The 15,326-nt window shown below is 41.6% G+C and overlaps 1 protein-coding gene across 1 annotated transcript in view; it reads left to right on the forward strand.

Annotated features, from left to right (window-relative positions):
- Positions 1–15,326, forward strand: part of ADCY8 (adenylate cyclase 8) — a 217,319-nt gene that overhangs the window by 109,119 nt on the left and 92,874 nt on the right. The window contains exons 6-7 of the mRNA XM_044244935.1: positions 1,369–1,527; positions 7,099–7,369. Of these exons, the coding sequence (XP_044100870.1) occupies positions 1,369–1,527; positions 7,099–7,369 (430 nt within the window). The remainder of the gene's footprint in view (positions 1–1,368; positions 1,528–7,098; positions 7,370–15,326) is intronic.

Here is a 15,326-nt window from a genome sequence, read left to right on the forward strand (position 1 = left end):
TGTCAGAACTGAAGTGCTCGTTTCAACTGCTGGGGGCTGTCCCTCCTCTTGCCTTGTGCATGTTTTCCATATGCCTTCTACCATCCGCTTCACTGGTGGATGAAGGATACTACATAATTTTAACGTAAAAGTTAAAGTTAAAACATTGGCCCAGAAAATGGAATCTTCACCAGGGACAAGAACTCTTTCTTTAGCCACAAACAACCTCTCATGACTGCCTTCCTAGTGTCTGGTCTATTTCAATATTTTTATATTTTCAACCCTCTGCAATTTTACTTTCTTATTTAACTAACTTTGTGTTATCTTCCCACTTGTGAGGAGCATTGAAGACAAAGATTCAGTTTTGTACATGGACTCATTCACTCATTTAGTCTCTCAAATAAAGGCTGGAGGTGGGCAGCACATGGAGGTCATGTTTTTCAGCCCAACTATTGGCTAGGCGTGAGGCTCCAGATGTGGTTTCAAGGGCTGACCATATTATATTCTACCATTTGAATTTCTTTCTATGAAAATGACATCATTTAACTCAAACTAAAATTGTTTAAACTGCTTTGAAAGTGAAGAAAGGTTGTGGGTGCCTGCAGAAACCTTCCAACAGTAGAAGTACTTTCTTTCCTCAAGAGGCTTTCTCCCTGCTTAAAATCTGGCATGGACCCTGTGAAGTCAATGTAAGGAACTCATATATCAAATTTAGGTAAAGGTTTTTAAAGAGCTATAAAGGGAGGGTCTAACATTTTCCTCCTTCATGCCAAGGATGAACCCATTCAGCCCTGGGACACTCTGCTCCACAGTCCACTGCCCTCCGGATAGGAGGTCAGCAAGGAGTCTTCAATGAGGACCAACTCCCATCAGTCTTCACTGATGGAGTGACAATGTCACATTTGTGTTTGTGATAAACTGGCAGAGCATGAGCTGGAAGAAGTTCAGATTAGGGCAGGGACCCTGGACTGAAGTCTGCTGAACTGGAGTGTTGGTGGAGAGAGAAGCAAACAGAGTGAAAATGAAAATACTTGGCTTGGAAATGGTGTATGCCATGGAGGGCTGAATCTATAGTCAATCCCAGGTTTATGCACTAGTGGGCAGAGAAAGATGTTGATGCCATTCTTTGAGACAGGTTGTATAGCATGAGCAGGATTGGGGAGAAGGGTGATAAGAGCACTTAAAATTTCAGAGAGAAGAGTAGGGGAGCTCAGGAGAGTAAGAAATTTTTTCCCATTACCAGAAAAATCTAAGAAGGCTTCATAGAAGAGGTGGCATATGAACAGGATGGAGTTGAACTTACGGAGTTGAGAAGAATGGGGCTGCTACCAAAGCCAAAAGTACCCACTCTCGCCTTATGCATGTGTCTCCATTCTCCTGTGTCAACAGGTATGTGAGGTCAAGGACACAGCATGATGTGGACATGAGGATTGGAATCCACTCAGGCTCAGTTCTATGTGGAGTGCTGGGCCTGCGGAAGTGGCAGTTTGATGTCTGGTCCTGGGATGTGGACATCGCGAACAAGCTTGAATCTGGAGGAATCCCCGGGTACGTCAAAGCAAAGCCCTCTTCTTGTTTAACCCTTGTCATTTGCTCACTTTGTGATGGTTGGTTTCCTGTGTGCAGAATTCAGAGGCATCTGTCTATAGAAGCAGTTGTTTGGGAGGATACAGGACATTAAAACAGCATACAAATATTGGCCTCGAAAGTCTAGTGAAATTCCTCACAGGCAGTGACGATGGAGGGACAGCAGGCAGGTATTCAGAACCCAGCCCTGCAAAACATTGGTTTCCAGACTTGACCTCTATTGGAATCAGCAGAGGAATATTTTGAAACCAATGGTGTCCAGACCTATGCCAGTTCATATAAAGCAGAATCTATGCAGAGTCTATAACTTCTTAAAGCAGTTCTCATGGGCAGTCAGGGTTAAGACCTCCTGCCCTTCTGTATGACCTTGCCTACCTTGAAAACTCAGCTCTCTGAATTTGGCTGGCAGGACCAATCGGTATAGACTCTCTAGTGGTACCAGTGGCCTGGAAGTGTTCGCTGAACCCTTAAAAGTTGTAGTGAGATTCTGCTTACACAGACTGGGCCTAATAAGATTTTGGGTATGTGTGAACCAGTAAGTTGTACTGAGTTCTTGCATATACTGTCTAACAGATGATAAATAATAGAAGGTAGATAGATGATATAGATAGATAGACAGACCAAGGGGCAGACAGAAAGCTAAGACAGACAGAGCATGTATGCATATTCCTTTCCCCATGCCTCATCCCCAACCCTACCTATGGAGTCACAGAGTTCTCTGGAGTCTGCCGTCATTCCTTGCTAATTATATTTAATATCAGGTAACATAGTATCATGGGAAATAAACCAGAGAAGGTGGTATCAGAGAAACTAGGATTTCCACTCTGCCTCATACTAAGCTCTATTACCTTAGCCAGTCATGTAAAGCATGGTTAGCACCTAGCATGTGATTTGAGCACAGACTTGGGTTTTGTTGTAATGTCTGTATGACCTCAGGCCAATAGTTAACTTCTCTGAGTCTCACTTTCCTCACTATAAAAAGAGAGGTGGTAATAATGATATCATGCCTTGTGATTTTACACTCCTTCTGCATGACGGTCTTTCCCTTCTGCCAAATGGGCACAGTCCACTTCACAGATTTTGTCTGAGGCTGTGTTGGGCAGTGGGCGTGAAGCACTTTGTAAACCATGCAGTGCTGTCCGTGGGCACATTGCCATCCTTTTAAGGGAGACATCACTGTCTTTAATGGTCACCACTCCTTGCCATGCAGACTTAGAATAAGATAAGCCTAACATGTCACCACTGGGTTTTTTAAGTCCTTACATTCTCTGGATTTTCCTACGAATAACTTCCTGTTATATTCCAACAAACCACACACCTAATCCATCTATGTACTGTGACTTAAATGTGTTGTTGCATGAAGAGTTGCCGTATGCTCACTAAATTCCCTTTGCAAACCTCAGAACACAGCTTTGAGGGTGTGTGACATAATGCTTTGACTTCTGGAGGCCAGTGTACCTAATGTCCTCCACCACACCAAGGAACACAAGAATGACTGAGTTTAAATCTGATGAGGTATTTGAACGGTGGATTTACTACTTACCAGTGATAGAGGCTAGGGTAAGTTTCTGAATCTCCTTGCCTGGTTCCTTCACTGTACAATTGAGCTGAGAATGCTACTGACCTCAAAAACTTGGTTTCAAAGAAGATAGTGCTTACAAAGTATTCAGTCTTATGTACATTACTTAGGTCTGCTGAGGCATAGGACATGCCTCTGTGCAGAAATGCAGTAAAGCCGAGACACGTCTCCAAATTCTCCATGATTTGAAACAGCTGGGTTTTATTTGCTTTTCAAATGTCTATTTCCTTTTCCTGTCCATCAAGGCATGTAGGAATAAACCCAGTTTACTTTCCCTTTTAGTAAGAATTAGCTCCCAATTCCAAACCTGTATTGCATACCTGCCACACACTCACAAGTTAGCTCACTACCATCAATATGTTACATCATTTGATCTAATGACACTCCACGCAGTAAATACAGACATACCTTAGGGATATTGTGGGTTCAGTTCCAGCCCCCCACAATAAAGCTAATATATCAATAAAATGAGTCAAATGAATATTTTGGTTTTCTAGTGCCTATCAAAGCTATGCTTGCATTCTCCTGTAGTCTCTTAGTGTGCAGTACCATTATATCTTAAAAAACAATGTGCATTCCTTAGTTTTAAAATATTTTATTGCTGAAAAATGTAAACCATCATCAGAGCTTCCAGAAAGTCCTAATTAGTGATCACAGATCAGTATCACAAATCCAGTCATGATGAAACTGATGGAAATATCACAAGAATTACCAAAATGTGACACAGAGACCCGACTTGAGGAGATGCTGTTGGAGAAATAAGGCTGATGAATTTGTTCGATGGAGGGTCACCCCAGACCTTCAACTGAAAAGATGGAATACCTGTAAAGTGCAATAAAACAAAGAGCACTGAGGCAGGTGTACCAGTCTTAGATTTCTTATGTTCATAAGGAAACTGAAGCTCAAAGAAATTAAAGATGTCACATAAAAACAGCTTGTAAGTGCCTCACTATGTATCACTGTTAAATCACTGTACTCTCTACTGTATCCAGCTTGCTCATGGCTATCTTCCTATTGCAACTCTTCGGACCCTCACTGTGTCCCTGGGGATAGCACGATGCCTAGAACAGAAGAGAGAGGTACTAACCACTATGCCACTATAGCATATGCAAGGTTAGTACCTCGACCCTGAGGTCATGCAGAATTGGATAAAAATCCTTTCCCTGGCCACGTGTCCCCAAGCAAGCAGAGGTTCTCAAGTTTTGGCATGCATCTGAATCACCTGAGGGCTTGTGAAACTATAGGTAATTGGGCCTCACCCTCAGGGATTCTGATCCATATGTCTGGAGAGGATCTCAGAATAGGCCTTCCTAATAAGGTTGCAGGTGATATTGATGCTGTTGGCCTTGGTACCACACTTTGAGGACCACCGTTCCTGAGCTTTTGCTAAGTGAGATAATACATATAAAGTCCCTTGTCCTGTGCCTGGGACATAGTCACTACGGTCGTGGCTGTCATGGTGGCCAGATGATGCAGCCATAAGGTCTTGAGAAGACTCTGAAAATGCAAGTCCTTGTCACAATCCTGCATCATTATCTGCCACTGATAGAACACCGGGCCAGTTACTTATTATCTCTGGGTCAATCTCACCATTTGCAAAAGGAGGTGAAGAAATGCCTATCCCCGACAGTTGTTGGGAAGAATGGAAATTATATGAGATGATCCACAGAACCAAGCTATCTAGTAATACCTTTGGCTAAAAAATAATGTTTATGCAAAATAAGTGTCATGCAATTATTACATCTTATTTCCTATCATAACTGTTATTATTATATACTGGCATTTGAAATTACCAGAAGATGTTGACCTGACATTCCATATATGAGAATATTGTCTGAGGACGGATTCATTTCTTTAGGGGGAAATGTAATTACCACACTGTCAACTGCACATGCTTTGCTCCCAAGCTCAAGGCACTAGCAAAGATGAAAATGAACATCTGAAGCCCAGTTTCTATCAAAACATTTAAGTGTATATTGATTAGAACTTCAGCAGAACAATCAGCAATAAATAAAAGTGAAGATGTCTTCCACTGCAGAAAATATAATATTGATTTAGTATATGCAAATATTAGTCTCCTTGAGCACTGACAGCAGAATAATAAAATGTAGAATCCAGATAAAATATCAAATGAGATTGGTATTTAACTTAATTATTTTAAGAGAAAATCAGCCATCGGACTTAACAAAACACTTCCAAGAGTACTGTTTTGCCTGGGAGAAAAAGACTGCTTTCTAACCCCCACCTCTAAATTTGATCTCAGAAAGAAGACTGGAGAATCCATTCCATAGAAGGTCAATGACTTTTCTATTTCCCTGGGTTAACATGACTGAGTTCCCAAGTATTAACAAAATTCATCACGGAATAATTTGCACATACACACATTTTCACATTTCTCAAGGAAGCTCAAATCATGTTTTGCATGCCTTTATTTTTAATATCTTTCCTTGCCTTTGAAATCAATGACTATGTATGATGACACTTTTTTGGAAAACATGGAGAATGCATGTTAAAATAACCAGAAATGCATCTTTTGTAGTTTCTTTCTGTGTCCTTTGCAGTGATTTATTCTCTGTAAGCAGGAGCTTAGCAGGATGGGTAAAAGGGGTAACAGGGAAGTAGCGATGAGTATTAAAAGTGAAATACATTTGGAAGTGCTCCTTTTAAAAAATTTTAAAAATTTAAAAAAAAAATGTCTCCAGGGCTCAGGCTATGTCCTATATGCCTTGAGGAGGCATGGAATAGACAACAGTAATATCATAGTGGCATTTTTGTGAATATTCCTAATCATTTAAGCATGTTCTTTTATAGTATGTTCAGTGTACCATGCACACTAAAGTAATCTTGACTACTTTACACAAATCTACTTTGGAATACAATGATCCTAAGAGATAGGTATACTTTTATTTTCCTATATTTATGGTGAGAAAACAGTCTTACTGAAAGTTTAAGTAGCTTGCCCACGATCTCTCAGCTAGCAAGTAGTAATGCTAGGATTTCAATCCAGGCAATCTGGCTCAACAGCCCATGCTCGCCATCATCATACTGATCTACCCAGACCACAATACAGCACAATAAATAGTCTGATTGAGTTAGACAGTTAAGAGGACAGAAAAACTCTTCCCCAAAGGATTTACCATGTGAACTTTCCACAATTCAAGTCTGATCGTTAAGGCTCTTGATGTCATCTGTTGTTTTGTTAAAACAAAAACAACAATGAGAAAACTTGGATCATGAGCTGTGATGCAATAAAGGTGCAGGAATGAGTCACTTACCTGTGAGTGAGCCTAGGCAGCCACCTGCCTACATGTGTTCACAGCTCTGTTCCCTTCTCTTTGCCATATATATCTTCTAGAAGAAGTTACATCTTAGAGTAATTTCCCCAAAGGACCCTCTGTGAATAAAACCTGAACTCATAAGACCTGCCTTTGTTTTTTAAGAAGATTATAGAAAATTTGAAGAATCCAGGCACAAATATATGAAAATGAAAACGATGAGAAAAGTCCTGAAATGCTAAGGGAACTGCTATGGTTGCATGGTGATTTGGACAATAATGGCTTTTGGGTTCAGAAACATTTATGGAGCTTCTTTTTCCAATCCAATCAACAACACCGAAAAGTCACCAATTCTTGAAGGTTGCTGGGATCAGGCAGAGAGTCACAGGAAAAGCCCAAAGAGGTGCTTCGTTATGGCCCAGCAAGGCTGGACTTTATCAGAGGCTGCAGCGTCCCTCGGGGTGAAGTCAGTGAAGTGCTGCTCATTGATTTACATCTATACATCTGTTTTCTTTCATTCTTTCTGCTTTTTCAGGGGAGTGCATATTGTCCTTGACAGTATTGTCTTCACAGTACCCATGTGTAGCACTGGTGTTGGTCTTGCACAGGATGACAAACAGCAATGGCCTTTGCAGGCCACCTCGGGAATGTATAATGACCTATGCTTTGTGCACACAGGAGGATTCACATTTCCAAAGCCACGCTGGACTGCCTCAACGGTGACTATAATGTGGAAGAGGGTCATGGTAAAGAGAGAAACGAATTCTTGAGGAAGCATAATATAGAGACCTACTTGATTAAGCAGCCTGAGGAGAGTCTGCTGTCATTGCCCGAAGACATTGTCAAGGAATCGGTGAGCTCCTCAGACAGGAGAAACAGTGGGGCGACATTCACAGAAGGATCCTGGAGCCCCGAACTGCCCTTTGATAACATAGTGGGGAAACAGAACGTAAGTCCTGGCTTCCTTCTTCTGGTTAGCCAAGAATGCATGCTCGAGTGCACCCCCAGCCCAGAGGCCTCAGAAAAAACCAGCTCATCTTTAACCTTTTCTCTGCTGAGCACCGTAATTTCAAATGATTAAACATCTCTCTTCAGGACAGAATTAACCTATGTATGCATTCTCAGGAAATGCAAGAAATATCAGAGGGTTCTCAGCACCCCCCTTCCTCTCTGTATTCCATCTCTCTCTCTCTCTCTTAAATCTAGCTGAAAATAAACCTCATGTGAAGATGGATTATTATCCCCGCCCCACCCCCGTCCACAAAATTGCTCATGTTGGAGAACCTGACATGATTAAATAAGCAACAAATGTAGAAGACCAAGTCCATGAGAACTATTTCTTAGGGAGCAGGCAGGCCAGGAGTTCTGAGTTACCCTCTGAAATTTAAAATCAGAAGGGCACTGTTGATCTTGCAATATAAAAGCAGCACCAAGTGAGATCAAGGGTGAATGTGAGCGCTTTAGAAGGACCCGGCAATTTCAAAGCCCCCACAAACATAGTTCTATTCCTATTTAGTGTGGATTTGCATCTTAAATGGGGGATAGGGCTACACAATACATAGGTATAAATCATCAATAATCAAATTATTTAAAAAATGTTTTTTTCCAAATCCCAAAATCACACTAGATCCAGTGAGATGCTCAGACTCCAAGATGCACTGCAGAGGTGAGGTTGATCAGGGAGAAAACCAGAGGGATTCAAAGATGCTCTTGTCCGCAGCGTGCTTGTCCAGAGCAGGGGCAAAATCACCTGCTCACCTAAGAGTTTACTTTTAATCCTTTACACTAAGTACAGGTAGTCAAATTCATACAAATTCATGATGTAACTCCACCATACCTTTTTAAAGAAACAAACAGAAGCCAATATATAAGACTTTCAAATAGCTTCTGACAGTCTCCTGAGCCAAGCAAAAGCTGAAAGCCGTGTAAAGAGTGTCCGCAGCTTTATAAGGGCATCAGTGGGTTAATTGTCCTCATCCGTGGACCTACATTTTTCTCATCAACTCACAGATAAAGCAAATATATCTGCTTAAAATCATTTAAAATGGAGAAGGTTAAAATGGTCAAAAGCGTTCCCTCTTTCTTCTGCATTTGAAAGATGGATGTGGGGTGCCCCAAAACCAAGTTAACCTGTTTCTTTCCAGTTCTGTGCGAAGAAGCTATGAACAATCCATGAAACGATTCCAGTGGGGAAGGGTGTAGGTCCAGCTAAGCCCACATGCCTTGTAGGAGTCTGACCTTTAGGTCTTCACTTGTCTTTTGTGAGTGTTTAATTTGCCCCCAAATTATATGTCCGTGCAAGTCATCACTGAGTTCAGTGTCTACTTCTTTCCGTTCTTGGATTGGTATGCATGGTACAGTATGATGTTATATAAAATAACGGTCTTGTGCACTTGCTGCAGTGGAAACATGACCAGCTGACAGTGTCCTCCCTGCTCCCTCTGCTTGTTGTAGCTCAAGCCTGAATGCTGGTTATTGAGAGATGTGTGACTCACACTAGATACCTCAGTAACTGCATAAAATTCTCTTTCTTGGTTTTAGTGTTTCTGTTTTTCCTTTCTGCTCTTTCCATTTGAAAAAAATTCCCTATTTAAGCTGATTGCAGAAATTGGGAAAATTCCTAATTTTTCTCATCTCAGTTGTACCTAACCTTGCCACTAATTGTTGAGCACCAAGAAGAAAAAGGTAAAGATTCTTGGTTTTATTTCATGATTGAGCCATTGGACAAAATTGGATAGGAAGAGTGGAAATATTACCTTTGAGGGTTTCCTAAAGATATTTGCTGGTATCATGAAGTAGTTGGGTTGCTATGTCATTATCAGTCAAAGGTTATTAACTCGGTGTTTAACCATATCATACATTTCTTGTGATGCCTGAGTTCTGCCTGGATATAAACCATCTGTGCCATGTTCAGTGTGCATAATCTCAATTCATTTTAATGCCATCAGACCTACAAGCCAGTGAATTGTATTGATATTCACAAATTACCAAGTGGAAATGACTGAATCAATGGAAATGCCCACAAGTTCTCAGAGTTTGTATTTAGGCTTAGGTCTAGAAGTCAGTGAGTTGTGTGTGTGATTCAGAGATAAGACGTGCATCTGGAAGAGATCAGCAGTGGTTTGGCTGAACCTGCACTCTGCCAGACCCCCAGTCAGTTCCACAGACAGCCCAGACCATCTGAGTGTTTACATAACACAGATAAAACATACTAATGCTTCACTGGGGATGGGTGGTTTCCAGCTAAATTGACCAGATGTTTTGAATTCTATTAATTTGTAACATGTGCTTAGAAATGGTGTTAATGACTTCAGTATGCTGAGCCCTGATCTGTGCTATGCAGACAACAGATGTTCAGATAGTTACATTAGCATGTATTCAGTCTTCCATTTGATAAAGATTAATTGAGCATCTATTATATGCCAAGTACTGCTAAGAATAAAAGAGAAGGGGATACAGAGGAAAAAGATACTTTAGAGGTGAAGTCAGAGTGGTTTTTATGCACCATGCAGAGAGAAATTACATATTTCACTTACCCACTGTTTAGCCTGCAGTTAGAACACTACCTGCTAAATAAAAGGGCTTGATTAAAGTTTGCTGAATGAGTGAATGAATGAATGAAATGATAGCGATAGGTGGCAAGGGAGAAGAACCAGTCAAGTTTGACCTCCAGGTTTCTTGCTTCAGTGACTGGGTCAATGATATAACTACCCTTTAAAATAGGCCCTACTGGAATGGTAGGAGACCGGGAGGGAAGCACTAGGAAGTCAGTTTGGGACATGTGGAGATTGAGATGGCTGGGGCGGTTCAGAGAAAGATCTCCAGAAGGCTATTGAACACATACTTCTAAAGCTCTGGCGTGAAAGAACAGCACAAGAGAGCAATCTGGTAGTCATCAGGATTTGCATGATCATTGAAAGTATGAGAATGGCACAGATCACTGTAGGGAATATATAACATAAACCAATAAGAAGGCACAGAGCAGATACTTGGAGGCACCAGATGGGAGGTGACAGAGTAAGGATCCCATGATGGAAACAGACAGGAAACAATCCAAATGATCAGGAGAGAATTAGGTAATGTGATGTTATGGAAGCCTAGAGAACAGAGCATTCTGAGAAGGAAGGGGTGATCAACGATGTCAGCTATAACCAGGAGACCCCGTAAGATGAAGACTAAAAGCTACAAATTGGAATTAGATTGAAAAACATCACTGGCAGGAGACAGATTTGATGAGAAGTAAGAAGCCAGATTGTCACGAAAATCCATAGAGTTCTGGATCTCCAAGAATAACTCTAATGCAATCTCTCTCGCCATCCCAATGCCCATTTCAGGAGTCTATCAGTGGTTTGAAAGAGCAAGAGAAGTCACTAAGAATTCTCTCTGGACCCTTGTATGAATCTTCCAGTCCTTGTCTATGCCTGTAGATAATCTCTTGATTTTGATGTCCTGCACTTTCCCTGCCCCTATATCTGTATCCATTTGGGTTAAACTTGCTGGCTCAGTTCTCTGGTTTCTGGTATCCAGGTTGTGCTTGGACATGCTGCACATTTGCGCTTTGCATCCCTAACTCTTGACATAGCGCAGGTGTTCTGCTCATTGATTTGGTATATTGGCTTCCTGAACCCAAGTCTCAGTTACCAATGAGGCTTCCTATGCTCTGAGCCTATGGGAGGAATGAAAGTTAGAAAACAGAAATCCAAGAAGTCTAAATCACAGGTAGACTATTGAAAGTTGAGATTGTAATAGCAGAAGTAAGTCATTGAAATAGACCAAAAATTAAAATGTTGACATTTAGAGGAGGGTGTCCAGAAACTGCAAGGTGAGATTATTGGGTGAGTTATCAACATGGTCATTGGCTTTCTAAGAATAAAGACAAAACATGAGATGTGAATTGAAGACCTAGGAAAATGGTCCTTACATTAAAGATCACATTTCCCTGTTGGTTGCATGCTATATCTAAAAATCTGTTTGTGTGCTTGAGCTCTTATTCATGTAGTTATTTAATAGGCACTCTGTGTTCTAGATCCTGGGGATCCAGTAGTGAGCAGACTTACTTGCTCCTTATCTTCCAGGAGTTTGCCTTTTAAGAGAATGGGGAATGCAGACAATGAACTAAAGTTCTACAAAGGAAGTAGAGATCTATGAATAGGAAGGTGGATAGAATTAACTGCAGAAGGATTATGGAGGTCTATGAAGATTCTATTTGAGTCCTGAGAGGACTATAGATGCAAATAACTAGAAAAAGAGCTTTGTATACAGAGAAAACAGCTAGTGCAAAGACCCTGAGGTAGGAAAAAGATTGGTGTGTTAGAAAAAGCAATAAGACCCACGTGGCTAGAAAATCACAAGCAGGGAAGAAAGGGGCATGAGATGAAGTTAAAGGAGACAGGAGCAGAGTACTACAAGGCTTCTATCATTCCAAGGGAAATGATAGAAAGTTTTTAAGCAGGGCAGGAAGATGATCAGATTTAGATTTTTAGGAGATCACTTTGGCTGCCTTCTGGAGAATGGATTCTGCGGGCAACAATGGACTTATCAGGGAGAGACTAAATCTTAGACCTACAATTTACAAGAGGATACCAAAGGATGAAGTTTTCGTGTCACTGTAAAAAGTATTGTATGAGGTCATTAATAATTTTAACTAGATTTTTATGACAAGAGATAGGCCAGGGGAGGTGCACCTGCTCTTTCAGAAGCAAGCCCCCTCTCAGTGATGGGGTCTGTCCTCAGATATTTTGAAATCCTCAGCCCTGTCCATCCATCCCTTTCACATTCACCCATCCTGGATGGGCATCCCAATCCTAACACTTTGCTATTACTCCTCAAGGCTTTTTAGAAGAATCGCCTGGAGAAAGGTATACATTTCTACTTCATTGTATATATTAGTCATTTCTACACTCTAGACTGACTTTGATCATCATTGTTACCATGAAAATAGTGCCAGCTCTGTGAAGACTGGAATCATAGGTAGAATTTTGGTATTTCACATGACAAAGCAGAACGTGAATGCACTTCATTGCCGGGGGTATAGCTAAATATCCACAGCATCGCTAACGCTAACAGAGATCAAGAGTCTGGGGTCGGGTACCATGTTGGGAGTGTTGTTCTTATCCTTTCCATTTAATTTCTGTACCAAACTTACAGGGTAAGTGTTTATGCCTGCTTTACAAATGAGGAAATTGTGATTCATAGAGATTAATTAATTCCCTAGAGGACATGTAACCAGTAATAGCAGGGCTGCAATTAGAACCCAGTTATGTCTGATTTCAGGGCAAACTGCCTCCCCTCTATGGCCTGAGGATAGATGCTGGGTGTCTACCTTCTACTTTGTTTCTGGGTCAGTCAGATTCAAAACTCTGTGTGTGTGTGTGTGTGCGTGCAAGCGTGTACTCATGTACATGCGAACACGCACCCTCTCAAAATGGGTAGCCACTGAAATTTAGGAATTTTCTGTGAAAACTCCAGGAAATGACCAGATTTTCCTCCAGCTTGTCCTCATGTCCTAGGTAGCATCTCATCCCATGAGTCTCCTGATGTGATCGCTGTTTGCATGGCAAAGCTGAAGCTGGACAGCTGCCATGTCTACCTCATGATAAAATGACAACCCACCATTTGATGCAGTCCCACTTGCAATGGGGAATGTTAAGCCCAGGAGATAAGGAGATATGGAAGGCGTGAAGCTGGCTGGGCAGGAAGCAGAACAAAAAACCATAGTGGGCTATTGTGTCTTCATCAATCCCAGCTGGGACTTTCCTTAGATCCTGCTCTCTGTGTCCCTAGGGAGAAAAGAAAGAATTCTCATCTGATTGCCCTGATGATCAAAATCCTCATGTTGACCTGATGCTGAGGATCACAGTTTCCTCACACTAAACTGGTTAGTCTTGTACGTTGTGAGTCTAATGATCCTGGGACAGATCTCTGCAGGACCCAAAATTTGTCCAAATGAGAGTGAGAAGGGCCTGAATGGAAACTCCAGAGAATGAAGCTGGAGCCCTAATTGCTCTACTGACTGCCTTAAGGTCTTGGTCAGCCACTTCTCACCTCCAGTTCCCAATGTTCTCAACTAAACCAGAGCAGGTCTGCCTGAAGGGTCCCTTCACATCCTTTCAGCACTGGCATTCGTCCATTCCATTTCTCAGTCCCCAACACATGCTGGGAGTCCATGGCTGTATCAGTAAGTTACCCACACTTCAGAATCCCACCCTCCAAATAAACACATGATTCACCAGGAAGTAATGAGGACTCCCATTGTTTAAGGTTACCCTAATATAGGAGAATAGTTTAACATAATTATCATCCAATGAACTGTCTTAAAACATCAATATCAAACTCAGCAACAAGTTAAAGCAAAAAATTGAAGAGGTATTTGAGGTAAAATCTTACCTAATTAGACAATGCAATCTACTCCCTCTCGCAGCACTCCAAATAGTTGAGTTTTGGTTATGTGAGCTAAACATCATTACAAACATCTTCACACTTCCTCTTCCTTCCTGCTTTCAAGATGGTCATTGTGTTCTGTTGAGTAGTAGTGACCCCTGGGGTTTGGTTTCTTCACTTGGGTTTCTGCTTTCAATGGGCAGTGCCTTTTTTGTGCAAACCGATGTCCACAAAAACTCTCTAAATTCAATCTCATCTTACCTCTGTCATTCACCTGATGAAACCAAGTCACTCCCCATCAAGACGTTCATTTGTTCACTCATTCAGTCATGCATTATTCAGCTGCTCATTGAGTAAAGGCTAGGTGCCAGGCACTGAGCTGGGGTTGGGGAAAGAGATGAGAAAGGAAATGCAGACTTTCAAAGACCTCATTGTTCCTGGGATTGCCACCAAGTCCATAGCTCAGAGTGAACTTGCTATCTTTATAGCAGGACAGCATTAGAAAAGGACAGAAAGAAGAACCAGGGTAATTGGGGAAGATCTTCCTAAAGAAGTGACTATGAAGCTGAGATCCACAGATAAGTAGGAGATGGGCCAAGGGTGAGGGAGCAAGACCCCAGGAGGAGAATGATGACAAGTCCACCATCTCAGCCTGGGTTTCTGCTGCTCAAGAAGAAGCACCTGCTTCTTCTTCCCAGCCCTCCACCCCCAATAACTCTGATCTGAAATTCCCACTCAAGATGCCTGAAATATTGGGTATTGGTTTTAAAAAGAAAGAAGGTATGTGTGTTCTCAGACCTTTCTACTTCTGTGATAACCTTCCAAATATCTAATAGTTCATATTCAGTCTTGTATGCAGGAAATCCCAGGCAGATTTTTGCCCATCTGCAATTTATTTTTAACCATTTTAACATCAGATTAAGTCTTGATGTTCCCTGGACGGGACATCTGCAGGCTTTTTGGGCAGAGAACACGGAGGGCTTTGTCCATTTCCCTGCAGTGCATCTGCACTCTTCCCGTAACATAGCTTTTTCTGACAATGAATCTCCCCAGGCTCTTCTTAGCCCTGACTCTGAAGATAGCCTCTGAGCTGAGCCAGGGAAAGTCATTAGAGGGGTCTGGTTTTTCACTCTTTTCAGACAGGCAAGTGGATTTGAAGCCTTCGGGGAGTGTTGAGTGAATTAAGTAGGCAATTTAATCCATTAACTTTGACTAATTATCCTTCTTTCCTCTGAAGTTCCAGAGCTAGCCTAAAGTGGGAGAGAGAAAGGTAGAGGTGAGCTTATGGCTCCCGCAAGATTGTAGGCCTGCAAATGTGTGTTAGTATACGCACACACTCTGTGCTTCCCCAGTGCTTAATACCCAGATGAAACTTTTCTAAACAAACTGTCGGGACTTGACTTTCACCAGGGACTGACTCATTGTTCACGGAGTCACAAAACTGTGGCCTGAGGAACTAGAAACAATGAACGCATGGTATCTTAAATAGGAGAAGGTTATTGTGTGATATTTTAAATATATGGAGA

This window comes from Neovison vison, chromosome 4 (assembly GCF_020171115.1).
Source record: "Neovison vison isolate M4711 chromosome 4, ASM_NN_V1, whole genome shotgun sequence".
Taxonomy (NCBI): Eukaryota; Metazoa; Chordata; class Mammalia; order Carnivora; family Mustelidae; genus Neogale; species Neogale vison.